This window comes from Populus euphratica, unplaced genomic scaffold (assembly GCF_000495115.2).
Source record: "Populus euphratica unplaced genomic scaffold, PopEup_1.0 scaffold213.1, whole genome shotgun sequence".
Classification (NCBI taxonomy): domain Eukaryota; kingdom Viridiplantae; phylum Streptophyta; class Magnoliopsida; order Malpighiales; family Salicaceae; genus Populus; species Populus euphratica.
This window is the reverse complement of record NW_011499916.1, coordinates 487,796-515,515: the sequence shown is the minus strand read 5'-3', so window position 1 is coordinate 515,515 and position 27,720 is coordinate 487,796. Positions and strand designations below refer to the sequence as shown.

Here is a 27,720-nt window from a genome sequence, read left to right as displayed (position 1 = left end):
GCCCCATGAACACCATTTCAACCTTCGATGGCTTTAAACTTTCCTCCAATGTCAGTTGCACATCACTGGCACTAACCATAATTATAATTGTTTAAGGTGCAAGAAGAATTTATACGGTAAAACGAAAAACTGTATAATATCATAGCCTTGACTGGATTAGCATTTAGCAACCAAAGAATTTCAGACTTGCTCCAAATGGCAAACCTGTTTCTCTCAAAACACCAATCAATTTAGCTTCAGGTGGCAAAATCACATCTACAATTTCCAATTTCAATATATTTTCCCCTTTCAAAAGTTCAACAAAAACGTGTAAAACCAGTCTACGACCAGTTACAACAGAGGATTGTTAAGCTAAGATCCAATCAATGATGCACACAGGAGACATGGAAAGGAAAACATTTTTTTTTATTATGTGTAACGGATAAGAAAAAGGAATAAAACAAACAAAAGCTAGTAGAGTATCATGGCTCAGGCTGCATTTTCTCACATTCTTCTCGGATTGACTGGAAAAGAACAGTGGAGAGATATCGCTCCCCAAAACTTGGAAACACAACCTGAGTACATCACAATATGAAATCAGTACACATGTATGGAATTCAAAAAATAAGAAAGAAAAACAATAGTAAGGTAGAAATGCACAAATACACATTCTATGATTCATACTACTTTTAAGTGCTAAAGGCAAAGGGGAATTGCATGTCTAGAAGTGGTTGACGACAGGCTCAGATTTTATAATCTGTTAAAGACTGGTCTAAGCAAACTAGCTTTTCTAATTGTTGATGTCAAAAAGTGAAGATAGTGGAAGCCAATTGCTTGTGTATAACTAACTAGTATGTTTTAGTGAAGTGGTCCAGGATCAATCCTTTTTTAACCAATTGGAAGGTAAACCTTTTTGAGACCCCAACAAGTTGATGACCAAAACAAGAATACTGGCCCAATCTATGAGCCCCCAGCAATTAATTTTCACTGGATTAGCATCTTTAAAACATGGTCAAACCAGTATAATGAATGAATGCATCCTTCAAATACTAAGGTTAAACAAATCATCATAGAAATCATTCCATTTCATAAACTCATGCCTCCAAGGTGCCAAAGCATAAAAAGAAAAGGGAGTTCAGGCAACGCAGATAAAAGCATGAACCCCCTGTAGCTTAAATTTCAACACCAAAAACAGAACAGGGGAGGTCCATATAGTAGGAGTAATCAAATATAACTAAAACAGTAGCTATAATCACACCAATAAATGCATGTCACTACCTTGTCACTCTGGGTCCAATGTGACTTTGAAACTTCTATGCATGTCTCTTCATTATTCCCTCAACAAATCACTTGACAACAGCCATTAATTTCTTAGCATCACTCACATTTTGACCTTAATTTATCTACAACTGCTTGTTTTTGTGTCAGTGGACACTACAATTGCATGAAATCAAGTGTAACAAGCAAAACTCTTAAGAATATTCCAGTCTCCAAAGCCTCCTAGTAGTATTTTCTTGGAGCCTTTATTGGTGTAGATGGATTATATTGAATATGTAACTACAGGTTCCCACAAGTTACTTGGAATTTCTTCTTGTTTTCATAAATGTTGCTCAATATGCAATAACTCCTTTCAGAAAGAGACATGACATGTAAAAAAGTTTCATTACCATTTTTCCCTTTCATAGCAGGGCTTCCACCAAACCCCACATTCCAAATATTTCAGCCAATTTGTAAGTTAGGCTACTTTGAAGCATGAAAGGTGATTATTTTTCAAAGGTACAGGAAAAACAATACTAATTAAAACTTCAAATCCATTACAATCTACTTGAAAGGACTTACTGCAATCAGCTTCCCTGCATTCTCAGGTCTCTTTCCGACCTTAATTGCAGCAGCTGCAGCTGCTCCGGAAGATATGCCGACCTAGTAATAAAGCATTCATCAAATTATGTATGAAAAAAAACCAAGAAATGAATATGAGAGAAAGAGGGATAGAGTAGGATGGAGGTCACAGGGAAAAGGAGATCTTAAACTAGAACAAAGTAGTGGTATATCATCACTAGTTGAAAGAAAAAAGAGAAGCTGCAGCAGACTGTGCTAGCACTTCTCATCATGAAGACTAGGTAAATGATAACATCCCACATATTAGTTACCAGAGTCTGTCTTGGGATGGACTCATGCACCACTTGTGAAAACAGAAGGCTTGGTTCATAATTCAGAAAAATAACAGAGAAGGAGCAGGATGTGGCCAGTGGCGAATTCATAAGCAAAGCATAATTAATGGCCAAGTACATTTGATGGCAAAGAAAGCGATGTAGTTAATCATTTCATAAATTAAGGTGAACAATGATTTAGAAGTCCATCAATTTTTCTTGTCTCACATATTAGCTTTAAACTTACTTTTAGGGCTTGCATGCGTGTGGATATACATGCAATGCAATTGGGGTTCAGAGGAAATTCTACTTTGCTTTTGTTTCAGATGGCTTAAAGTTAGATTTAAAGGACTAACCAATAAGCCTTCCTGGAGTGCCACTTGCTTTGCAGTTTCAACAGCTTCATCACTTGATATCTGCCAAATAACCATCAGTGAGAATTAAGATAGGTAAATGCAATAACCAACTGTAACTGCAAACAGGGATTTAAACAGCATTTTAAAACATATATTGATGCCTTCAAAAGAAACAAACTAGCAGTTCAGCTGCATAGGCATGGTGGGCATGGGTTTGGTCAACATTAAATATGCATGCAATCACTTATTGTCTTACTAACAAATAAACCGAAGTGCTATAAAAATTGTTAGCTTGATAGATATATCAAGCTCAGCAGGAACCACCAAGGGAATAAGCTTGTGCTCTAATCTAAGTTCATAAATAGGTCACATCTCTATAATTATACTGCAGGATGAAGAAACCAATCCTATTCAATTAATATAACACACAAACATGGTTGTTCATTGATAAAAAAATAAAAATAAAAAATTATTTTGTATGATGGGAAACTAAGATTTCGCAGCAGCAATACATGTCTAATGAATGAAGTTACTAATTATCAAAATCAAAAACACGAGGCAGTTTCTCAAACAAGCAAAGCATCATCTATATATCACATATTTTTTTAAGTACAATAAAAAACCATTTTTGTGGCCTAATAGCTTGAATGCTGGGGTTGAGTGGTTCTTTGGCACACATGTATGTATCAAGATTTGAATTTAAGATTTTATATGCCTACCAACTCACATCACAGTCCATAATGATACAACGTGATTTATTGAAGTTCAGTAATCAATGTCCAAATGACTTGGGCAGTCAATTAATTATATACAATGAGATTCAAACTGTGAGACAGAAGAATGATTAGATTTCAACCTCAATTACTTCATCAACCACATCCTGATCCAAATTCCTTGGTACAAAACCAGCTCCAATCCCTTGAATCTTATGAGGACCTGCGTTTTTAATTAAATAATATACAGTCCTTTAATTGTTAAAAACAGTAGAACCTATCACAATAAATTGGAAGTTAGTAGACTTTACTTACCAGGCTTTCCACCTGAGAGAATGTTGCTTTCTGAAGGTTCTATACCAATAACCTAATTTATTCAAATGTTAAGTGGGAAACAACACATAAAACAGTACATATTACAAAATTCTTCTTGAACACAATTCACTGCCAACCAGATGACCAAATTACAGCACATATGCTTGGAATTCCCTCCATCTTACAGGCTTTATGAAGTTTTAAATTTGGTTCGTCAACAAGCTCAAAAGGGTATCAACAGAAAATGGTGTTCATGTATGGTTTGCCTTTTGTCCCTTTCTTTTTTCCTTTATTTTTTGTTCAAGGAATGCCATTTGACAATGCTTAACAGGAAATACAAGCACCTTAATTTTGGGATTCTTCTCCTTGAGGAACCGACCAACTCCAGAAATGGTACCACCAGTTCCAATACCAGCAACAAAAATATCTACCTTGCCTCTTGTATCTTCCCAGATTTCTGGTCCAGTTGTTTCATAGTGTATCTGCAATAGAACATTCATTTAAATCCAAATTTTGGGATTCTGGATCTATATGCCTCCCCATTCTAATTCCACAAGTTCTCTCGAGGAAGGTGTCCACAGAATCAAGTCCATGGCCAAAAAAAATGGAGTCTTTCAATAACTAGATAATTAGTGATAAGGTTCAATCATGAACTGCATAAGGTTCAATCATAAACTGCACAACTCCGAGGATCTAAGAAGAATTCTAATGTGAAAGATGTGTCCAACCAAGGAAACAAAAATCCTTCTTTCATGATTAGGGATCTTTCCCTCCCCCTGGGTTAGTGCAGACCAGATGAAACCATGCCCACATGATAGCAGCAAACAATAGAAACTGACTCAACAGGAATGAATCAGTGAATTTTAATAAAGATCCTCAGGAAGACAGATTATTAATGGACAAAACTCTTCAGTAACCTTAGGATTTGCAGGATTATCAAATTGTTGAAGCATGTAAGCATTGGGTGTTCTTTTCACAATTTCTTCAGCTTTCTGAACTGCACCCTTCATGCCCTTTGCTGCATCAGTTAAAACAAGCTCAGCTCCAAACGCTTTAAAAAGAACTCTTCTCTCTAAACTCATTGATGCTGGCATTGTCAAGATGAGTTTATATCCTTTTGAAGCAGCTATAAATGCAAGGCCAATGCCTGTGTTTCCACTTGTAGGTTCCACAAGAACACTCTGAAAACAGAGAATAATTCCATCGGAATGGTTAAAAGATCCATGCAAGAGCCACTATATTTTATAGAGTTATCGATCTACATTGCTTGGTCCATAAAAATGATGCAATGAAATAATTTAAATGTGGCTTGTGCTTGTGCAAGAAACCACAATTATAAACATATGAAAAAATATTTATTACAATTCAAAAGTGTCAAATTAACAACTAGATGTTTCAGCACATCAATTGAACATAGTAAAATTAGAAAAAATGACAAAAATCTGAAATGCACACATGGCTAGATAGAGTACATGACCAGTAATCGATGCAGGTACCCGTGTTCAAAAGATGCCCACTTGCTTGTATAAATGTAAGTGCTATACAAGGGAAGCATGCATTTTGATAAAGAGTATTGATCAAGTCTCATCCCAATGCAATAGGATAACCCAACCCTTTAATGATCCCACAACAGAGAGAGCACATGAAATTAAACAAAGATTTAACCATTGTTCTGTCTGGTCAAACTTTGCAACAAACTATTCGTGCATATAAAATTTGTAAATAACCAATAGTTTGGATGCACCTTTTACTCAATGTTTTGCAAGATGTACCACATCTGAGCTAAGCAAACAAAATGGAAAGAGGCAAAAATCAATGCTGAGAAATCCACAGCAGATTGCAATTTCCAGATGCATGCACAGGTTTATTACCTTTCCAGGAGTTATAAGTCCTCTTTGCTCAGCATCAGCTATCATACTATCACCTATCCTGAAACCCAACGTAAGAAACAATGACCGAATATGAGAAACGCTAATGAGGATACAGGCATAATTGCAGTCCTATCCCAAGAGATCTGGGACAGAAGTCAAATATCAACATAAAGTGTGCAAATTCAGACTTCAATTAATAGAATCATTTGCTAATTGACTATGAACTATGGATGTTTAAACAGATTTCAGGAATATTTCACCTGATTATGCTTGAAATTTTAGTGTGGCTTCTACCTTTTCATCTAATCATTAAGCTTGCTAATTATGTTTATGCAAGATAAAAGATATTGCAAAATTTTGAGTTCTTAGACTTGCGATTTCACCCTCCTCACCTGTCTTTGACACTGCAACATGGTTCCATGATCTCAAGCTTGGCAGCAATGTTTGCAACAGACCCCTTTACGATATTATTTAGGTAAACCATTGGAGTTTTCCCAATAAGCTGCATCACAAAGCAATTCACAAATACCAGTAAACTAAGAGCTTTTAGTTGGCCCATATTCGCAAGCAGCAATGATAAGTTAGTAAAAAAAAGAAATGAAAATTCATATGATGCTTGGTAATTAAAAAATACGATATAAAAAGAACTAAAATAAGGAAATTTATCGTAAGGAACAACCGAGTTCTTCTTAAAATCAAGAGAGTATAGACAAAGTCCAGAGGTCAGCTCTAGTTGCGATACATCTAAAGCACAAAACAACATGAGAAAATTAAATTGAATAGCACATTTAACTGGAATGCAGGGAGAGAAAGCTGTTCTCCAATTCAAATTGAAATGATTACAGATTATAATCCCACGGGCCATACAGCAACAGCATTTCATTGAGCAAATCTCCATAATTAACTAAGTTCAACCTCAAATTCCAAATAAATAAAGCCAACCAAATTCTCCAATTCCCATAAACCATTGCAAAATACACTTGATTATGCCACTTACAGTAAAATCGTTTTTCATCGTTAAGTTCAATTCTCAAGGAAAAACACGAACCCAGATCAGAATTCTCTTAATTTACTCCAAAACCAATTTCAATAACCACTGACATCAAGAAAATCAACACTCTTTTAAATAAACTTAAAACAGAACCCACCTCACAGATCACTTGAATTACTCTAAAAACCACTTGCATTTACCTCCACTTAGAATCAAACTAAAACCCATTCTAATAAACTACAAAATAAAAGTTGTAGACTTTAAAGAAAGCCCACTTTAGAAATCACATAAAAGAATCAACCAAGCCTTACCTGAGTAACATTCCCGGCAATGTTGAGACCTTCAATCTCAGTCTCTGGTTGCTTAACAGACACTGCCTTGCACACCACAGAAGAAGACGAAGAAGAAGCAGAGAAAGACACTGACTTTGGCTTCTGTTTAGGCTTCTTGTTTTGTGTCAGCAACCACAGTTGAGTTGCTGTTGGTGATGCTGCAGGGCCCACCAAGAGGAGAGACTCTGGTTTTAGGGATTTGTAGAATGGTGAGCTCAACGGATTCATCATTAGAGACGAGAAGGACGCCATTTTTTGGGTAAGGGAGGGACGGAACAAGAAATCTGGACTCCTCGCCTAACGATCTTTGGTGTGTTTTGACTTGCGTGTTGCTTATGTTGCCGCTGTTGTCGATAGGATGTGTGAAGGTAATTAGTTCACTCGGACTTGTGATAAGCATCACGACCAAGTTCATTTCTTTTTATGCATCGAAGCATTCTGTCATTTGATATGTTTTTTTGGAAAATGCCAGCGCCATTGCCATCGAAGTTATTAAACCAACCCGGCTCATTCAGGACTCGATCCAAGTGACGAGTTATAGGCTGTGGAGGTTAATTTATTATTCTAATTAAAAAAAAAGTTAAAATGATGTTTTAAAATAAAAAATTCTAAAATCAGCTAAATTCAAGCTTAGACTAGATATAATAACAAGGAATGTTATATAGCAAGATAAAAATAATATAAATGCATCATATATCATCTTTCACTAAAATAGTATAATTACTACTTTATCCTTCCTAAAAAATCGATGCCCTTGGTATTAGGGTAATTCAATCTTTTTTCAAATCTTATTTGTTATTATTAGATAGGGTAAAATTAATTTTTTAATTTTTTAAGCATGGTTAAATAAATAAATTATCCTGAAAAGTAAAATTTTAAAATTCAGCGTCCAAACTTTTTCTATCTTTATATTTTTTTTAACACAATAATATAACTTGATTACTTTTAAAAACAAACTTTTATAGCTTGTGTTTACAAGTTTATTTTTCTTATCATTATAAGTTTTTTTTATTATTATTAAGTTGAATAGAGAAATTTAATAATATAATAAATATAAATAATTATTTAATTAAAATTTTTGTTAATTCATGAAAGACAACCAAGGTTTTATGACCCTTTCACTGTATCATTAAAATCTTCAAAACATCTTTTTTCTAGTAGGGTGGCACGTGATATTGTTAGTGTTTGAAAATCTTCAAAACATCTTTTTTCTAGTAGAGTGGCACGTGATACTATTAGTGTTTGTCATTAAAAAAAATAATATATATATATATATATATATATATATATATATATTTTATCTTTCATCCTCTTGAAACTCAAGCTAACTATTTAAAATTTTAAAATTATTCTCTTATTTTTTTGACATTTAAACTTTGATCTTTATTTTTTTATTTTTGTTATAGATCCTTTTATAAAATTTTAATTTTTTTAATTTAATCCTTCAATCTCAATTTGTGATATAATTATTTTTTTTTAAATTTAGTCCTTTTTTTATTGTTTTTTGGGATCCTTTTGTTAAAATGATTTTTCTTTTCAATTTAATCTTTTGATCAAAATTCTATTGGTATCCTCTAATTTATTTTTTATTTTAGATTTAATTTTTATTTTTTTAATTGCTATTTTTGGTTTTAGATCATTTTGTATAATTTTTTTTTTTAATTTTATCTTTCAATATCTAATTGATTGAAAATTAAGTTTTGTAGTTTTTTTCATATATAATACTTACAGTCTAATGACTTAGGTCATAAATTTAAAAAGTTAATGCAAGATGACGTTAATTTTTTTTTACTTATTTTTTTATTTAATCATTTGATATTAGTTCTTTTTAAGTGGGTTTTCTGGTTTTTTCTTCTATTGAGTTATCTTTATTTCATTACCTTGACCACATGTCTGATGGGTTGGCTCAAGTTGGCTTGGCTCTTATTACACATTTTACAAATTTATTATGTTAACTTGAATTGATTTGTGATTGATTTTATCTTAGGCTGTGTTTATTTTTTGGAAAGTGGTTTCCGTGAAATTACTTTCCAAACTTTCCTGTGTTTGTTTGTCATTGGAAAAGTTGGTCAATAGAAGATACTTTCTAATAAAAAAAAATTGGTTAAGTATTATTATTTATTTTATTTGAGATAATTTATAAAATTATTTTTTTTTCAATATCATTCTCATTCAACTTTATGATTTGTAAAATTTGTTACTCATTATTTCAATAAACTTGAGAAAAATAAAACATTAATGAGTTATTTTTTAGCTTATTTTTCATGACGTAACCAAATACTAGAAAGTGTTTTCCAATTTATTTTTCATTACTCTACTAAACGTCAGAAAATAATTCACTTTTTCGAAATTCACTTAAAAAAAACTACTTTATATCAAACAAACGAGCCTTTAGCTACATTATTTTTTCTCATTTGAAAAAAGGTATTTTTCCCAAGTTAATAAAATCATTTTTTTTATTTTATCAATTTATTATTATTTTTATTATCTAATTAAAATAAAATCAATTTATTTAATAAAATCTATAACCCTAATTACATTTTTTTCCCTTCTACCTAAATATTATATTTATGAAGAAAAAAATCAACTCCAAAAATCATATCGCGATTCCACTTCTAGTTTCGACTAAAATGGCAAGTGGTCTCAAATTTCATGAAGGTGTGAAAAAACCTAACTTTGCTACCTTGAAACTTAACTCGAAAATATTGGGTAGAAAAAATTGTGAGTTTTATATGCATAATGGATGCAAAAAGAAATAAGAATGAGCAAAATGCTCCACAATCAAGCCCCCATAATCGACCAACTAAGCCAAGAGAGGATCCTCTAAATTAGTGGGCAAATCTTTTTGGTTCATGTTTATGATATAGTAATTTGGCTTAGAACAATTTTGATGAAAAAATAGCAAATTAGTAATTACCAAAGAAATGAATAGGAAAATTTTCTCTTAACAAATAAAGAATAGGATTGTTACAAACATGAATGACACAACCAAAACTACAAAGAATAGGATTGGTACAGTACAAATCAAATCCACATAATTACTAGAACTTCTCTAAAATCGCAAGGGCCAAAGGCCAGTTTTTCACAACCTTCCTTCTCAAACCTTCCCAATTCTATCAAAAGAACCATCGCCAGCACTATTCCCATTTCCTTCGACAAAAGCATAGTACCTCAACAAGAAAGCAAGAACCAAAACCACCCACTCAAGGCAAAAAATCAACAAAGCAAGCCCACCAGCCAGCTTCAAGATTACAGCACCATCTTCTTCTCTTACATAAGACTTCAAGTAGCCCAAGAAATCACCGGTTTGAGTAAAGATAAGGACAGAAACTGATCCTTGAAATATTGCTGTTAGAGAAGTGCTGACCATGTGAGCTGCATACCATTTGTTGGACCCAGATAAGGACGCAGAGCAGCCCGATACAGCTGCAATGATGGTGACCACGTGGAGGAGAATGACAAAGAAGCCGCAGAGGGAAGGGAATAGGCGGAGAGAAAGAGTGAGGAATATACAACTAGACGCTGCACATAAGAGAATGTAGTTGCATATAACGAAGAATTTGTGGAGGGAGTGGTGGGATTCAGTCACTGGGCAAGATTTGTGATTGTTTATGAGACCCATTTGAGATTTTTGATGATCTGTTGTAACTGGGGGACTGGAATTTGAAGATTGAGATAATTTGTTGAAGGGGATATTGGGATATCTAGGCATATATATCATGCAGCAGGGAGATGACCGTTGAAAGAGGGTTTGCCAACGGCTAGTTTTCCTTTTATGATCTGATTGGTCACTAGTAATGCTAGTGGGCTGACTAGTTGCAACGGCTACTTTTAACGTTGTGATACGATTTGAAGTTAATGCCAGTTAAGTTTATTGCGCTGACTACTAACCCAATAGCAATATTTAAATGAAATTGGAAAAAAAATAGCAATGCTGATAATTTTACAAAAAATATTCCCGGAGAATTTTACAATTTAGTTGGTTATTTTCAGAGCTGTGCGGGTTACCCTTCACACAACAATGTTGAAGCTTACCCTTCACACAACAATGTTGAAGCTCATATCCCAAGTACAAAGCTTGTTGTCTATCCATTAAGCAGACAAGAGCCATCTGGACTAGCTGCATGCCTGTTATCATATCTTGGTCTTCAAGCGTCATGATTAATTCACCTTCAAGCAGGTAACATTCCTTACCATAGCTTGAAACATAATTGTCGTCTTTCTATAGTGTCATTATCATGTTCATACTCCAGCCAACAAATCAATTGTTGCGACTCATTGAACACAGAAATATCTGGTCCTAAAGGTAGTCATCTAATTCTTCCTAAGAAATGAACTATAGAAGTCACAGATTCAATAATATGAGGGTGTTTTTCCTTGTATATCAGTTATCTCGTAAGTTTTGTATAATCTACACAAAACCCCCAACTCCCATCTTTCTTTTTCACAAAGCAAGACAGGAGGCTTGGTTGTACAACAGATTTAGCTAACCAGACACTGAAAACATATTTTTGGGTTTTTTATTTTTCAAAAAGACATTGAAAATCAACACAAAAATAGTTGAAAACAAGACAAATACATGAAAATTTGACGTCCCCATATCACCATGCTAGGACAATGAACATGGTCGGAAACTTGCTTCAAAATCAATGAGTACAAGTTCAGTAACTTGATTTCGTATCTAACAAGCATTCACATATATTTTAACCTTGCTTCCATCTGGTGAACAGCTATATTTTAACAAGTTCTTTTCAAAGTTGTGCTGGTGCCCTTCAAAAATCTTCACACAAATATGTTGTGGTGCATAGGGGCACAAATCCCAAATGCAGAGCTTGTTCTACATGCCAATCGGAAGCAGATATGCATAGGGGCGCATACCCGTAATCATATCTTGATGGCTCTCAAGTGTCATGGTCACTTCACCCTTGCGGATGTCCCATACCTTAACATCATTATCTATACCACCTGTGAATATCTTATCCGATGCATCAGAGAAACTGACAGCAGTGATTTGGTATTTATTTGGAAATGTTTGGATGGCACCCTTCTGGAGCATTTCACAAAGTTTTGCAGTTCCATCATCAGATCCACTTAAAACAAGTGAAGGCCTGTGGGAATGGCAGCATGAATTCACAAAAGAGGAGTGTTGTGCCATTCTCTTTATCTGTTTTCCAGTCTCGACATCCCACCCTGACAGTTTTGTCAGGACTGGCTGATATTATCTGGGACCCATCAATAATCCAGTGAAGATCCAAAACTGCGTTTTTGTGCCCTCTCATAACATGAAGTTTTTGCATTCCCCATGAACGTACCATAGAAAAATTTCCTTGTCATGAGATCCTGATGCAATGACATTTCCAGCTGGATTGAGCTTCATAGTATATACAGCACTCTCGTGACCAGTGAGTAACATAATAGGTCCAAACTAGATTTATGCTGTTTTCCATTTTTTACAGGTCCATGTGGCCCTGCATATAGAACAGTAGACCACTCCATTGGCCTTGGACCAGAGACGGACAAAGCACTTTCTCCCTCTCTAGGAACAACTTGCATCTTGACTTCTGTTGTCTCAAAGGACTAAAATCCTGAGTTGGAACACAAAATTAAGTTATTATCCATGCTAAAGAAAATAAGCAATGTGGAATAGGAGAAACTTCTAATCGAAATCACAAACCAGGCAGGCCCAAGGACTAGATTTATGGCACTGTTAGCTAAGATTTATGAATATTTCAGAACTTGAAAAATCCTCGTTTCCTTCTTCTTTCAAAAATAGTCATAAAAGCTAAGAAAGTACAGCAAAAAGCGTGCCACATCAAACACAAGCTAACCAATCTCCTACTGAAGTAGAACTACAGGCAAATATATCAGCATATGATAAAGAATCAAGGCGGTGAAAAAATATATAAGACTCCCAGGGGGAGGCTAGAGCCTCGAAGCATATTACATCCCGACCTAATGAAATGGAGCTAAGAACCAAAATTGCCTTGAGGCATATTACATCCAGACCTAATGAAATGGAGCTAAGAACCAAGATTGAAATTGCAAAATGGGTATGAATCTCACACAATGATAACATGATCCAAACTAAAAACCCCTTCTAACACCCAAATACAAAGCATTGTACTGTACTAAGTTTCAGCAAGGACATGGTAGCATAAATATTTCCAATATACAACTGTCCAAATCTTAAATGTTGAAGCAGATGGTGCTCAAAGCAACACAACCAAAACTCCTAGCTTGCCAGTGAACAGCAAGAATCACCATCTCATCAACCATGAGAAAAGAGAAGACCAGTGCTATACATTAATAACAACTGATAGAAACCATATTTAACCCGTTGAAAGACAATGACTAGACTCTTCCATATTTCTTTTGGCATGCTGTTTTTGAATATCTTGTTGCAACTGCAAAATATGTGGGGCAAAAGACCAAGGAGTTGTGTAAATTTCAGAAGTTGAAAAAATCCCATGAGTGCAATGAAAGACATAGCGGTTGTATCAAATGAAATTCAACTAGTGACAAAGTCACATGTTGCCTCAGAGACATGTAACATGTAATTTGTGGCGCATTAGAGTTGAGAATCAAAAAAGCAAAATTGCAAAATGAAAATGAATCACACAAGAAGTAAAAATAAGGAGATGCACACTACGGATCAACTCGAATACCCAAATAGAGACTCCAGCAGCAAACTAAATCAGTGCTATTCTACAGAAACATGAATTTATTTCTAAAACAAAGCATGCGAAAAGCAGCAAAACAGTGGAAGCTCACTGCTTAGCACCATTGACCAGCAAGAACAACAGCTCTAAGGAGATTTTGGGATAAAAAATAATAGCAACATTTTCTTGAAACATAATCAATCCATCACCTTTCCATATTTCTCTATTTTCTTCAACAACACTACAAGCAATGCTTAAAGGAAACGAACATTACTTCCAGACTACATGTTCTCATATTCAACAACTAAATAACTATAAGAAATTATAAGAGAAAAACACCAGTAAAATGACAATAAAAATGCATGCAATATTTCTAGGGTTAATATTTTTGGGTTTTCTTGAACTAAAAGAGGACTAAAATTAAGTTAGCTCAAATCCCATAAAGTCAATTTCAATGGTAATCAAAGAATGTGATTTGATTCGAAACATAGCAAAAAATTAGTTAATGTCTAGGGTTTTTTTTTCTAGGTTTAGCTGAAATAGAGAGGTCTTAAGAGAGAAAGCACCTGATGATGCAATGTTATGATGGTGAGAGTCTCCTCTCTGCTTACACCCTGGCCGCCTGGAATGAATTTGAAGGATGTTCTGCTGGAATGAATGAAACGATACGTGGATCTCCTCTTCTATTTGTTTAATCGAAAGCCTGGTTTTTCTAAGCTGCTTGGCCCAACCCAAGCCTCTGGATTTGGGCCACAAATAAGACGCGAGTCCAAGAAAGGAATAACGGAGTGAGTGACGTGTATGTTTTCATCAATGCATGCTTGGAAAGAATTCAAAAAAATTATAATAATTTGATAAATTAAATAATTTAGTAGTAAAATTAATTTAAAAAATAATTTGGATGCAGAATCAATAATATGATGATGGTATATTGTTGTTGTTATCATTTTTATTATATTTAATTATCCATATAATGGTTATTATGATATAATAATTATTATGTCCTTCATATAACATATATTTTTATCATCATGAATCTCTTAATGATCTTTCCTCACCTTCATTGCCTCCTCTAACAGCCATTAGCACCACCAAGCTCAGCCACCCCGAGCCACCTTTAATTATTTCTCCTTCAACATCATTCTTTCTCATCAATAACCAATTCAACAAAAAACCTCCATTTAACCCAAACCAAAAAAAAAATCTTTTCACAACCACAAACCTCTCACTAAAAACCACTAACCAACGAGTTTTAAAATGCCAAAATACTTAAGAATAAAGCTAATTTGATGAATAATTAGTTAATTTATTAGTTAAAACAATTTGATTTATTTTTCATAATCAAGGTATTTTATATAAAAAGCCTAAAGGGTTGGTAACTTATAAAATTTTATGTTTGACAAGCTAGGCGGTCGGTAGTTGTGGTAATAACAAGTGACGCTTGGTAAATTAGGTGATTGGTAGCTCTAATAATAGCAATTGATGTTTATTAAATCAGGTGACCAGTAGTTGATACCCACAAAAGATTTTCTTTTATGGACATGGAGACTCTCTGATGGTAAAGTAAGTAAATTTACAGAAAGAGAAAATAAATAATATTCTAGAAAGATATGCTTTAAAAATATATGTTCAGTAGATAATGAAGAGATTGTGAACATTTGACTTGAAAGATTCATGGTATATTTATAAACTCATGAATCTTGTCCTTTTTTTTAGAGGAGGGACCGAAATGTAATTTTATCATTATGATATTTTGAGTTGTATTCCACTTAAAATAAAAAGTATTTGATCAATATAAAATATTAAGAGACCTGCATAAGATCTAAGAAAAATTCTCTGATGAGTGTTAGGTTCGAGCCTATTAAAGGTGAAAAATGGATCTAGATGCACTGTTTTGACCCAAGAATGTTGGACTCTAGATGCACTCTCGAACCCAAACTCATAGGGGTGTTGAGATGCACACCCACGCTAGATGTGCGCCTTGCATATGCCTGAGCTTCTTGCCTGAGCCTATGTCCTCTAGGGAGTTAGGCTCAGGCTACCAAACCAAAACCCACTCTCCTCGAGCCCCCCTTATTATACATTAGGTTTGAGATATCAAGCCCAAGTTTAAGGGGTGTTCTTATTGGATATATTTTATAGAATCTTTTAGATTCATTTTTAGGGGAATCGAGTCTTTTTTTTATCTATCATTAACGTATTGACCAAAAACTCTCTGATAGTTCCTCTAAGCCCATGATGGAGAGAGAAGCCGAGTTAAAGGAAGAAAATATGAACCAGTAGAGGGATAAACATCTAGAATTAATCAAGACAAACTTCCCAGTATTTAAAGCATTAATAATCTTGACCAAAAAGTGACTTCCGATGTCTTTACTGAGCCTCTTTAGTGCTACCTCAAGCAAATCTTTACTTCCTTACTCTTTTACTTCGTTTTCTTGTTCCTCTAAAATTTACAATTTTTTTTTGTTCTTTTAAGAACTAATTTATCAAATTTCTCTCTATATCTCTCATTCCAGGTGGGTTTTTTATGTGAGTCAAAGAAACTAATTGTGCTGTTGTTATTTCTAAAAAAAAAAAGTCAATTATGTAGTGGATGCAATCAAAGACAATCATTATTGTCCCTTTTCACTCTCATTTTGGTTAAGCTAAGTTAAGAAGAAATGAAAAAAGTGGTTTTGGTTATTGTAGAGAAAATAAGAATTTGGACATGGTTTTGAAATAAGGATGCTTAGGATTCTCAGCTCATAATTATTTCATCTTGTGATTATTAATTATTAATTATCAAAGGAAATTAAAAGGATGGCAATTCTACTATTCACTATCTTTAGAATAGGTTTTTTTAGAAAAAATCTTCAATTTGATATCTTTGTATAATTGAACCTTTTTAAACCCAAATTAATAGCCAATCAATTTTTTTTTTTTTTATCATTATGATATTTTGAGTTGTATTCCACTCAAAATAAAAGGTATTTGATCAATATAAAATATTAAAAGACCTGTGTGGGATCCAAGAAAAATTCTCTGATGTGTGTTAGGTTCGAGCCTATTAAAGGTGAAAAATGGATCTAGATGCACTGTTTTGACCCAAGAATGTTGGACTCTAGATGCACTCTCGAACCCAAACTCATAGGGGTGTTGAGATGCACACCCACGCTAGATGTGCGCCTTGCATATGCCTGAGCTTCTTGCCTGAGCCTATGTCCTCTAGGGAGTTAGGCTCAGGCTACCAAACCAAAACCCACTCTCCTCGAGCCCCCCTTATTATACATTAGGTTTGAGATATCAAGCCCAAGTTTAAGGGGTGTTCTTATTGGATATATTTTATAGAATCTTTTAGATTCATTTTTAGGGGAATCGAGTCTTTTTTTTATCTATCATTAACGTATTGACCAAAAACTCTCTGATAGTTCCTCTAAGCCCATGATGGAGAGAGAAGCCGAGTTAAAGGAAGAAAATATGAAACAGTAGAGGGATAAACATCTATAATTAATCAAGACAAACTTCCTAGTATTTAAAGCACTAATAATCTTGACCAAAAAGTGACTTCTGATGTCTTTACTAAGCCTTTTTAGTGTTACCTCAAGCAAATCTTTACTTCCTTACTCTTTTACTTCGTTTTCTTATTCCTCTAAAATTTACAGTTTTTTTTTTGTTCTTTTAAGAACTAATTTATCAAATTTCTCTCTATATCTCTCATTCGAGGTGGGTTTTTTATGAGAGTCAAAGAAACTAATTGTGTTGTTGTTATTTCTAAAAAAAAAAGTCAATTATGTAGTGGATGCAATCAAAGACAATTATTATTGTCCCTTTTCACTCTCATTTTGGTTAAGCTAAGTTAAGAAGAAATGAAAAAAGTGGTTTTGGTTATTGTAGAGAAAATAAGAATTTGGACATGGTTTTGAAATAAGGATGCTTAGGATTCTCAGCTCATAATTATTTCATCTTGTGACTATTAATTATTAATTATCAAAGGAAATTAAAAGGATGGTAATTTTACTATTCACTATCTTTAGAATAGGTTTTTTTAGAAAAAATCTTCAATTTGATATCTTTGTATAATTGAACTTTTTTAAACCCAAATTAATAGCCAGTCAATTTTTTTTTTGAATAAAGGGTGAAATTGAAAAATAAAAAATCAAAGTAAGAAACACAATAAAAATAGATGGCGAATTTTAATTTCATCCATAAAATTTAGTTTAGTTCCCCATCTTTTTAACTTAATATGTAATTGGTCCTCTAGGTTTAATGAAATTAAATATGATACCAAAATTTATTTTTATTATTTTTTAGTTTTTTTTTATGAGAGAAAGAGCTCGCGAGATTCTAATGTAAAAAAAAAAGAGTTCATCGTTGACTCTTTTTTTGACAACTAAAATTGTTAAAATTGGTGTTAACGAGTTCCACCAAGTAATGAGTCTTATAATGATTGTCTTAAGTCTAGATATAGCCTAAAAAATCATATCTAAGTCGAGGATGAAATATTTTCTTTGGTTTGATTTTACAGTTTGGAATGTTTTTTGGGTTTGTTAGGTTGATAGGTTGATTTCTTGGTGTTCTAAAGGCATTTGTAATGTATTTTCTAGTTGAAATGGGTTGAAAATGGTTTTTTTAAGTAAAAAAATCATAGCCCAGATTTTCTGGGCATTACAACGGTGGTTGGAATTCGGGTTATAATATGACACGTTGTCTGTTTTTTTTCAAACAATAGATTGTTTACCCTTTTATATATAGCAAGCCAATACATACGAACTTGAATTTAAAAGCCTAAGTGCATATGCTTTTCCTTTCAAATGCCCACAACGTTGGACTTTTGAGACGCGTTGTTGTCCTCATTTTTAGTTTTTTTAAATATTTAGGTTAAATATAAATTTATAAAAAAAAATATTGAACTCAATTAAGTTTATAACATGAATCACGACTTTGATGGATTAAACCACATCACCAGAACTATTTTTTTCTTTTTTTATGCTTTTTTTCCCTTAATTTAAAAAAAATGCAATTTCTCCATTTTTTAGCAATTGATTTTTTTTATTCAACTCAAAACTACATAAAAATACAATTCCATCATTTGTTATCAATTATATATCTTTGCTATCTTAGTCTCATGTGTCTCACATGGTTTTTTTTCCTTTTAAAAAAATGTTTAATGCAAAAAAAATGGATGAACACTTTATTTTTATATAAATCTATTAAATGAGAAATAATCTATGAAATAAAAAACTATTGAATTCAATAAAGTGCATAACTTGTTTCGTAAGTTTGGTTAGTTCATCCAAATTCGCTTCGTGTTTTCTTTAATTGAGTGTCGTTTTTTTACCAATTTTATTTTTAAACATTGAGTTAATTGGAGATCTAGCTTCTTAGTTTTTTTTTTTCAAAACTATCTCTGCATGTTTTGCATATCAACTTAGGTTAATCGAAATAGATTCAATATATTTTTGTCTCAATATTGAATAAAAATATCATTCATTTTCACATTTGATTTTAAATTTATATTTTAAATATTTTTTTTTAAAAAAACATGTTAACAATACCTAGATTTTTTTTAAGCTTAAAAGGAATATTTACTCCATCCCACGGCATGATATAAGCTAATAAGCTAGATTTTAAGGTTTTTGTTATAATTAATTTTAAATGGTATCATTTTTCTATAAAATTATTTTAATGTTTTTTTTTATAATTAATTTTACATGTTAGCTTAATTTTATTTATGACTATATTTTTTTTAAAAAATTATTTGTTGTTGTTGTCTTAATTTTTTATTATATTATTAAATTAATCAAAATTTAACATCATCATCATCATTATTATTATTATTATTTAAAATACAACCATCTTTTAAACTTTATTTTTCCCATAAAAATTCTTTCCTTATCGTGCGGGCTATCAATCAAGTGGTTTCCCGTTTACAAAAGCTTGGACATGCTATAAGTCGAGAGAGAGGAAGAAAAAATAAATAATATTAACATAAAAATATAACATAAAATTGTGGGAATTTAATTTCCACAATTTTGATTAGTTAATTAGCTATCAAAATAAGTGTTAATTAATATAAAAAATTAGATTAATTAATATAAAAAAATTAGATTTTATTCAAAATAAAATAATATTTAAATAAATACTAATAATATATATATATATATATTCATTAAAATAAAAATAGATAAAAATAAAATTTTAAATTAAAGTAAATGTTAGAATATACCCTTTAAACATCAGACAAGACATTAGATGAGGTAAGAATGTTATTATTTTATTCATTGTCTATTAAATACAAAATAAAACTAATTATCTGTCCAGTCTAATAAACACTAAATATAAAACATAACAATCATCTATCTGGTTCATTCTAACCATATCCAGTTAGCTCTAATTAAGTTGCCATAAGATAATGATGATGACGTGAAGCAAAGGTAATCATACTGTAATGGGGAAAATATTCGAAGAATAATCAAAGTCCAATTCTTCCGCTCACTTTACAGACAACTTTCAAAGGACAAATTTCCACGCATTGATTATTCTAATCCCTTCCGAGTACAAGGCTAATCACTCCAACACAACCTCGTTAACTATTACTAGAAAGAAAGAAAAAAAGAGAAGACCTGCTGAAAGAATGGTTCAAATCATTAATCAAACACAGAAAAAGAAAACATTTCAATAAAGAAACCCACTATGTCCCTTGACTCCGAAGACTCACCGTCTCCTTCCTTCGACAGGGACTGGTTCTTCCCTTCACCTTCCTTCATCCACCAGTCACCTCCAAAATCCCACCGCAGATTCTCCACGACTCCCAAGCATTCTCCTGGTCCCAAACTCTCTAAATCGCAGTCTTTTCGACCATCCTCCTCTACCCCCCCCGCAGCCACTTCTAAATACGGCATACTTCGCCGGCGCGTGGAATTCCCTCGACCACTGGTCAAACCTTCAAAACAAGAACAACATGATTCCTTTTTGGACCGGAAACCTGTTGTTCCCAGTGAGAAGAAGCAGTCTACTGAGAAGGTTTCTTCCGGGCCATCGGTTCATCGGGTCAGATTCGGATGGAATTTGACCATCACAGTAGCTGTAAGTGTCTGTACAGTACCCTTTTTGTTGGTTTGGTTTTGGGAAAGTAATAAAGAAATGTTTTTTGAAGTGGCTTTCTTTCGGGATGTTGCAGATTGTTATTACTGCTTTGGCTTCGTCGGTATACAAGAATTTTACCTTACATAACCAAGTAATTGATTTGCAGGTGAGTCGTTCTCTTTAAGTTTTGATTTTCATTATCAAGATTAGTGCTTTTAAGTCTTCTACGGTTATATTGATTATTTGGAGTCCTTGTTAGTGACTTTGACCTTAATGCAGGGTTTTGTTGTTATTTAACTGGGATTATTTGTATTTTTTATTGCAGGATCAAATATTGAAACTAAATGTTACATTGCGAGCATGTAATTCATTATCCAATGTAGATGCTTCTGATTCAGTAATGCAGGAGATTGATGATTACGATTATGGTGGTGATAATGGGTTAAAGAATTTGGCTTTGATTGTTTCACTTACGCTATTGTCTATTCCAGTTCTTGCTTTCAAGTACATTGATTTTGTATCAACATCGAGATCGTCGGGTAATATCTGGGAAGCGGTGCTATTGAATAAGCAGCTTGCATATCGGGTGGATGTTTTCTTATCGGTTCGTCCATATGCGAAGCCTTTGGCGTTGTTAGTTGCGACACTGCTGGTTATTTGTCTTGGTGGCTTGGCAATGTTTGGTGTGACAAATGATAGTTTAGCGGATTGTCTTTGGTTGTCTTGGACGTTTGTAGCGGATTCAGGCAATCATGCTAATACCGAGGGGATTGGTCCAAGGCTTGTTTCTGTTTCTATTAGCTTTGGTGGGATGCTTATTTTTGCTATGATGCTTGGGCTCGTGTCTGACGCTATTTCTGAGAAGTTCGATTCATTAAGGAAAGGAAAAAGCAAAGTGGTTGAGCAAAACCATACTCTAATTCTTGGGTGGAGTGATAAATTAGTAAGATTCTGATTCCACATCATGTTAGTGTGAAGCTTGTTTGCTCTATACATTTGCTGGCAATGTTTTAGTTGTGAATAGTGTAGACAGCTCATCTCAAAGACCTTTAAATAAACTGGCAACAATTATTTCCTTCCTAATATAAAAGTCTCTGAAGAAATTCATAAAAGCACATGGATAACACAAAATAAATATATTTAGGTGTTTGCAGAATATTTTGCAAATTTTTCCTCAGTCACCAAACTTTTTGTTCTGAAACCAGGGATCACTGCTGAATCAGCTTGCTATAGCCAATGAGAGTTTGGGGGGAGGAATTGTGGTGGTGATGGCTGAACGAGACAAAGAAGAGATGGAAATGGATATTGCTAAAATGGAGTTCGACTTCAAAGGAACATTTGTCATATGCAGAAGCGGGAGCCCTTTAATTCTGGCTGACCTGAAAAAGGTATGTGTACATTCTATGATATTGCTTACAAGTTGTAGCATATATCTTCTCTGCTGAAAGCTGTGGTTGCTGGACAGATTCAATCTTCTTCAGTCGTACAATCAATAAGTGATTCATTAATGCTAAATGGCCTGATTAGTTATCCTATCAAAAATTTATGTTTGTCTAATTTAGTTTCAGGGCACATACCTAATTTTGCTAAAGCATGCCAGTTCCCAAGAATTATACGATTAACTGTTTCTTAAAGCAAGCTTATTGCACAATATTGCATTGTATTCTTAAAGATTGCACATACATTTCTTGTCATGGTTTCTTCAGTAAATATTATTTACTCTTCAAGTCCACATTGAACTTCCTCTCTCTTCTTCTTCTTCTTCTTCTTCTAAACCCGATGATGGGAGTATCTACTTTGTCATGAATGGTGAAACCATTATTTTCTCTGTCACTTTTCTTGGTTTAGTAATGCCTTAAGTTTTCAGGTATCTGTCTCCAAGGCCCGTGCAATAATTGTCCTTGCTGAAGATGGAAATGCTGACCAGGTCTGCTACTTGAGTGAAGAAGTGACGTGCTTCATATCTGATATTCGATAAGCATTGATAACCGTTATCTCGTTTATGGTTTTTTACAGAGTGATGCTCGTGCATTGAGAACCGTCTTAAGTCTTATAGGAGTGAGAGAAGGGCTGAAAGGGCACATTGTCGTGGAGCTAAGTGATCTTGACAATGAGGTTCTTGTGAAACTTGTTGGTGGAGATCTTGTCAAAACTGTTGTAGCTCATGATGTTATTGGCCGCTTGATGATTCAATGTGCTCGGCAGCCAGGACTTGCACAGGTTAATTGCTGCACCCTTAATACTCTAGTCACATTCTTTGACATCAGTGTGAGCATTATTTACCTTACTGATTTTTTCACATTGATTTTTACTTCCATTATTATGCTGTAAACTACTTCCCTGCTTGTTTTTTGCATGTGATAAATATGGATGGCTTATGACAGATCTGGGAAGACATACTTGGGTTTGAAAATTGTGAGTTTTATATCAAAAGATGGCCACAGTTGCACGGCATGCAATTTGAGGACATACTAATCAGTTTCCCTGATGCTATACCTTGTGGGATCAAGGTTGCTTCCTTTGGGGGTAAAATTATCCTGAATCCTGAAGACTCATATGTTCTACAAGAAGGTGATGAAGTCCTTGTCATAGCAGAAGATGACGATAGCTATGCTCCAGCAGCATTACCTACGGTGCTTTCCTTTTCACTCAGAAATAAAGATTTCTTATAGATTTCTCGCATTCTTTACCCAAGCTTCCCTGTCTCTGTTCTGTCACCCTATGTGGTATTTGCATGATAAGAGACGGGACTTGTGCCTTACCCAGTTAGCGAAAGAAAGTCGTCTTAGCTTGCCTGAGCCAGGATGTTTTTATATCAAATATAGAATTACAAAATGAAAAGGGAAAGAAAAGGCCATAGTAAATGCAGCAGATATCTGCATAGAGGAAAATGAGGTCAGTCCTACCTATAGATACCTGAGCATACCCATAAATAAATAGATTCACTTTAGTTAGTTTTAGCATTTTGTTGGCCTTTAGGTAATTATGTTGTTGCACATATATGCATGAACTCTTTAGTGTTGTACATGTTGCAGTGTGGTTGGGATGCTATCGCTTTGCATCTGACGTGTCTACCATGGACCCTTTGAGGATGGTTCTTTTCACTAAATAACAGATCGGTGTAATTTAGTGAAGGATATCTTGTGTGCTTTTGATATGATGTAAAGAAATCAGTAAAATTGAAAAGGAAACAAAATGAAAACTAAAACAGCAGATCATGGTCAGGTTGGTTGTTCTATATAAAGAACCAGTTCAGATGTGCACGCTAGAATGGTTCCTTCGGTGGAAATTAGGTAAGTGGGTAGACCATAATAAAAAAACTTACATAATACAATCAATTTCATCATCAGGTCAAAGAAGCATCATTCATGCACATTGCCCAACCTGCAAGAATGCCACAGAAGATTCTACTCTGTGGATGGAGGAGGGACATTGATGATATGATTGTGGTAAGCTCTTTTGTGAAGCCCCTAATCTTTTCTTTTCTTCGCCTGGATGCTGCAGGTATGGAGAGGAAGTCTACCCAAAGACTTTATTGGTCCAAAGTCTGCAGAAAAGATATTATTCTGTGGTTGGAGACGTGACATGGAAGATATGATTATGGTAATGTTATAAGGATTATGAAATCATAACTTCTCCGTTGCGGCAAAGTGGTGGTAGACATTTCAGAATACTTCTGTCATTACTGAATTCAGTTGTAGTTGCAACAAATGTTTCTTCACTGGAACTATTCTTTCTACATTTAATATTTTTGCTACAATTTGGAGTGCTCTTTTCTCTCTCTTAAACTTTTTCATTTTCTAGAAACAATATTAATGTTAGGTGTGCTCATCATTGCAAGTTTAGGTGTTGGATGCATTTTTAGCACAAGGTTCGGAGCTCTGGATGTTCAATGATGTTCCTGAAAAAGAGAGGGAAAAGAAGCTTATTGATGGCGGCCTAGACTTGAGTAGGTTGGAAAATATACAATTGGTTAATCGAGAGGGAAATACAGTCATAAGACGTCATTTAGAAAGCCTTCCTTTGCAATCTTTTGATTCAGTAAGTAGAATAATACTTAATATCATTGGGTTTTGGATGTAATTATATGATGACCGGATTATATTTTTTGAAGTATTGTAATTCTTTGTTAAAAAGATTTTGATGAAGTATTTGGTTTGTTTAGATTTTAATTTTGGCTGACGAGTCAGTTGAAGATTCAGCCATGCAAGCAGACTCCAGATCTCTTGCCACATTACTATTGATTCGTGATATTCAGGTACTTGATCTAACTAAAGTTCTGGTGGATAGGCTATGACACATATATGTATCATCTATGGCAGTTGGTTTCTGCCACACAGAAACTGCAATTTAAAAATTGTGAAACTGAGTCAATGATTTGGGAGGGGGTAGGGTGGCTAGAGTCTTTTCCATTCAACATGGGCTTGTCACCTTTCATCCCTTTTTGAACAATTATTGTTGCATTCCATCCTCCAAGATGCCCTGTGATCTTATGAACAGAGGGGTTTTTGCCTTCATTTCTGAAGAGTATGTGGTCAGCTCTTCATCAAATCAAGGAAAAGCCAGAAAAAAATTTGTTTCTTCTCTCCAGAACCCAAGAGAAGATAGTTGTACAGAATCCTGGTGTTGACTAATATGCTGACATTGGAGGTCACTTGTGAGATTTAGCGCTCTTTGATCTTTGTAATCATTCGTTCTTATTCTCATGATCCATGCAGTCGAAGCGTCTCCCAATGTCAAACCAGGTTCATGGAGGGAGCTTCTCACAAGGCACGTGGATTGGGGAGATGCAGCAGGCTTCAGATAAATCAGTAATAATAAGTGAAATTCTGGACCCAAGAACTAAAAATTTACTGTCCATGTCAAAGATCAGCGATTATGTTCTATCAAATGAGCTTGTCAGCATGGCGCTGGCCATGGTCGCAGAGGATCAACAAATAAATGATGTATTAAAAGAGCTCTTCGCAGAGGAGGTATTCTTTTGTTTCTCCTGTTAAATTCTGAGATTTGATTTCATTCTATGGCAAACCCAAATTTTGAAGGGCAAAATGACTTAACAAAATTGCAATAGAAAATCCCAACAGGTGCATGATCTATTTGTTTAATTCAAATGCACTCAAGGTTAAAAAAAAAAAACATAATAATTGAGATCCTGCAATCTTGCTCAATTCAATGAAAATTTGGGAAATTCTTTGTAGGAGATGGTTTGACAGATGTATAACTTGACAGTTTTTACAGGATTATTATAGTTTTCTGGCCAACTCTTGCAAGTGGGGAGAAATTGAAACACCTTTTAGCAATATTCAACCCTTTTTTCCCTCGCAAGTAGCAGCTTGCTCCCTGTGTACTGTATGCTAGTTCTAGAAAGCTTTTCCTCTGTCATGCTCTCCATAATTCGATAAGGATCTGAATCAGCTTGCATCATTCTGTCGGATTTTCTTAATGCATTCTGTGGCTTTAATCGGCTTAAGACAGCTAAACTAAAGATTCATTTTTTATAATTAAACACATTGGGTGGCCATCAGCTTCTTTCCCTAGTGCATTCAGTTGGTCACTCCTTTGAATCATACTTTAACTACTTAATATGTTGTGCCACAACGGCAAAGGTTTTGCTAGTGAACCCTATCTTTATTGCTTAGAGCCTGAGGCAATCCACCACAACCGATCAGCATCATCCTGGTTGTGCTGATAAACTTGTTGCTATTGATGATGTTGAAATTTGTGATCCTCTGATCATTTTTACTCATCATTCATGAAACATTTTGTGTTCATCAGGGAAATGAGCTACAAATAAGGCAAGCAGATCTTTACCTTTTTGAAGGCGAGGAATTGAGTTTCTATGAAGTACTCTTACGAGCCAGACAGAGAAGAGAGATTGTCATTGGATACCGTGTATCTAATGCTGAAAGAGCTGTTATCAATCCACCCGCCAAAAGTGAGAGAAGGAGGTGGTCACTAAAAGACGTTTTTGTGGTTATTGCAGAGAAGGAATGGGAATGAGACATTTTTGTCTTCACACACCATAACAGGATATGTTCTTTGAAAAAAATCCGATGGGCACCTACGAAAATAGCAACAGCAAGTGTTCTGCAGTTTCTGCTGAGTCTGGCAAAAGAAGAAGAAAAAAGTACTGCAGAGGTACATATGTGCAATGGGAGAATGTACATTCACATCTAGAATATTTCTTGTACAAAAGTTCAACCTCAGAAGTTTTGGATTTTTGGCAAGGATAGAGTCCCCGGTCAATTGGTAAATTCGATTGCCAACCACTGAAAATTCTAGTAGATTTTTTATACTGTGATGAGGCAGCAAGCAATGAAACAACTCACCAACCACTGAAAATTCTAGTAGATTTTTTCCCACAATTTGCTTATACTGTGATGAGGCAGCAAGCAATGAAACAACTCATTGTTCTGAATTAACATGCTAGAGAGCCTAAGAGCTTTATGTAAAATGTTTATAGTTGCGAACAGAATCATGTACTTGTATTACAAACCACATATTTGGTTACGAAAGAGTTGTACTGTTTCCCAGGATGTGATTGTAGATGTTGCGTCACTCGGTTTCTTATATCTCTCAGTCCTCAGGTATCTCTATCTGTTACTGGCTGGAGCAAGTGGGACACTACTACAGAAGGCAAAAGAATCATTCTTTAATTGATTTGTTTTTTGATCTTTCCTTGGGGCTACCTGATGCGAGAGGGACGCTCTCCTTCACTAAAGAACATGATTATTTTAAATGTTAACATGATAATTGAAGGTTGATGGTTAAACTTTTCTCGTCCAATCTCCTCTATAATTAAATTTTAGCTAACAAGATCTCAAAAATAAAAGGAAAAAAGAAAGAAGAGAACTCCACTCTACAACAAATTATTAGAGTTATCAAGAAAGAAATTATTATCATGAGAAATGACATAAAAATAAAGCTAAAGACAATAATTATAATTATATACTAGAGTGAGATGGAGCTGAAGACAATAATTATGTGTTTGTGTCACACACCATGTACATTCAAGCAATAATCACATAGCTTAATTTTCTCTTATTAATGTACTAAAAAAGTTAGAGATAAAGTTCAATAAAACATTATAAAAACACTATATTTTATAAAAAACCTCCTAAATGAGTCATGTACTTATATAGTTTTAATGTATAGAAAGGTTATTAATTTATACATCGAGCGAGATCTTATTTTCTATATGTATCTTATTAATTCAATGAATTATTAATTTATTATATTAGTTCAAGTGGAGAATGATAAAAGTATTATTTAATTGAGGTTATTGATTT

The 27,720-nt window shown here is 34.0% G+C and overlaps 3 protein-coding genes, 1 long non-coding RNA gene and 1 pseudogene across 5 annotated transcripts; 2 read left to right on the top strand and 3 right to left on the bottom strand.

Moving 5' to 3' along the window:
* Positions 1–254: 254 nt before the first annotated feature.
* On the bottom strand, positions 255–7,168 carry LOC105134606 (cysteine synthase). The gene is made up of 10 exons (XM_011039076.1): positions 6,687–7,168; positions 5,777–5,886; positions 5,385–5,442; positions 4,431–4,694; positions 3,858–3,995; positions 3,514–3,565; positions 3,342–3,421; positions 2,486–2,545; positions 1,819–1,899; positions 255–554 (listed from the first exon to the last, which is right to left on the bottom strand). The coding sequence occupies exons 1-10, from the start codon at positions 6,957–6,959 to the stop codon at positions 462–464; spliced, it is 1,209 nt and encodes a 402-aa protein (XP_011037378.1). The 5' UTR covers positions 6,960–7,168; the 3' UTR covers positions 255–461.
* Positions 7,169–9,632: 2,464 nt separating this feature from the next.
* Positions 9,633–10,408, bottom strand: LOC105134605 (uncharacterized). The gene has a single exon (XM_011039075.1). The coding sequence runs from the start codon at positions 10,327–10,329 to the stop codon at positions 9,805–9,807; it is 525 nt and encodes a 174-aa protein (XP_011037377.1). The 5' UTR covers positions 10,330–10,408; the 3' UTR covers positions 9,633–9,804.
* Positions 10,409–11,302: 894 nt separating this feature from the next.
* Positions 11,303–14,010, bottom strand: LOC105134604 (U5 small nuclear ribonucleoprotein 40 kDa protein pseudogene; annotated as a pseudogene).
* LOC105134603 (uncharacterized) lies at positions 12,563–13,704 on the top strand. The gene is made up of 2 exons (XR_844021.1): positions 12,563–12,642; positions 12,697–13,704. It is a non-coding gene; the product is annotated as an uncharacterized LOC105134603 (long non-coding RNA).
* A 5,909-nt stretch (positions 14,011–19,919) lies between the features above and the next one.
* On the top strand, positions 19,920–26,979 carry LOC105134601 (ion channel CASTOR-like). 2 transcript variants are annotated; one of them, XM_011039072.1, is made up of 13 exons: positions 19,920–20,431; positions 20,526–20,597; positions 20,757–21,374; positions 21,637–21,819; positions 22,299–22,358; positions 22,448–22,651; positions 22,816–23,064; positions 23,936–24,034; positions 24,278–24,472; positions 24,597–24,689; positions 25,150–25,404; positions 26,207–26,698; positions 26,765–26,979. In XM_011039072.1, exons 1-12 carry the CDS (start codon positions 20,039–20,041, stop codon positions 26,429–26,431), a joined length of 2,646 nt encoding a protein of 881 aa, XP_011037374.1. In that variant the 5' UTR covers positions 19,920–20,038; the 3' UTR covers positions 26,432–26,698; positions 26,765–26,979. The 2 variants fall into 2 exon arrangements, with proteins under 2 accessions (XP_011037374.1, XP_011037375.1); XM_011039073.1 differs by having other exon boundaries at positions 26,207–26,716; positions 26,783–26,979.
* Positions 26,980–27,720: the final 741 nt, after the last annotated feature.

Coding starts and splice junctions, on each gene's coding strand:
- LOC105134606 (XM_011039076.1), bottom strand. CDS start 6,959: ATGGCGTCCTTCTCGTCTCTAATGATGAATCCGTTGAGCTCACCATTC. Junction 4,695..5,384: donor GACTTATAACTCCTGGAAAG/GTAATAAACCTG, acceptor CTCTGTTTTCAG/AGTGTTCTTGTGGAACCTAC. Junction 555..1,818: donor ATGCAGGGAAGCTGATTGCA/GTAAGTCCTTTC, acceptor TGATGTACTCAG/GTTGTGTTTCCAAGTTTTGG.
- LOC105134605 (XM_011039075.1), bottom strand. CDS start 10,329: ATGGGTCTCATAAACAATCACAAATCTTGCCCAGTGACTGAATCCCAC.
- LOC105134601 (XM_011039072.1), top strand. CDS start 20,039: ATGTCCCTTGACTCCGAAGACTCACCGTCTCCTTCCTTCGACAGGGAC. Junction 20,432..20,525: donor ATTTGACCATCACAGTAGCT/GTAAGTGTCTGT, acceptor GGGATGTTGCAG/ATTGTTATTACTGCTTTGGC. Junction 22,359..22,447: donor AAGATGGAAATGCTGACCAG/GTCTGCTACTTG, acceptor GGTTTTTTACAG/AGTGATGCTCGTGCATTGAG.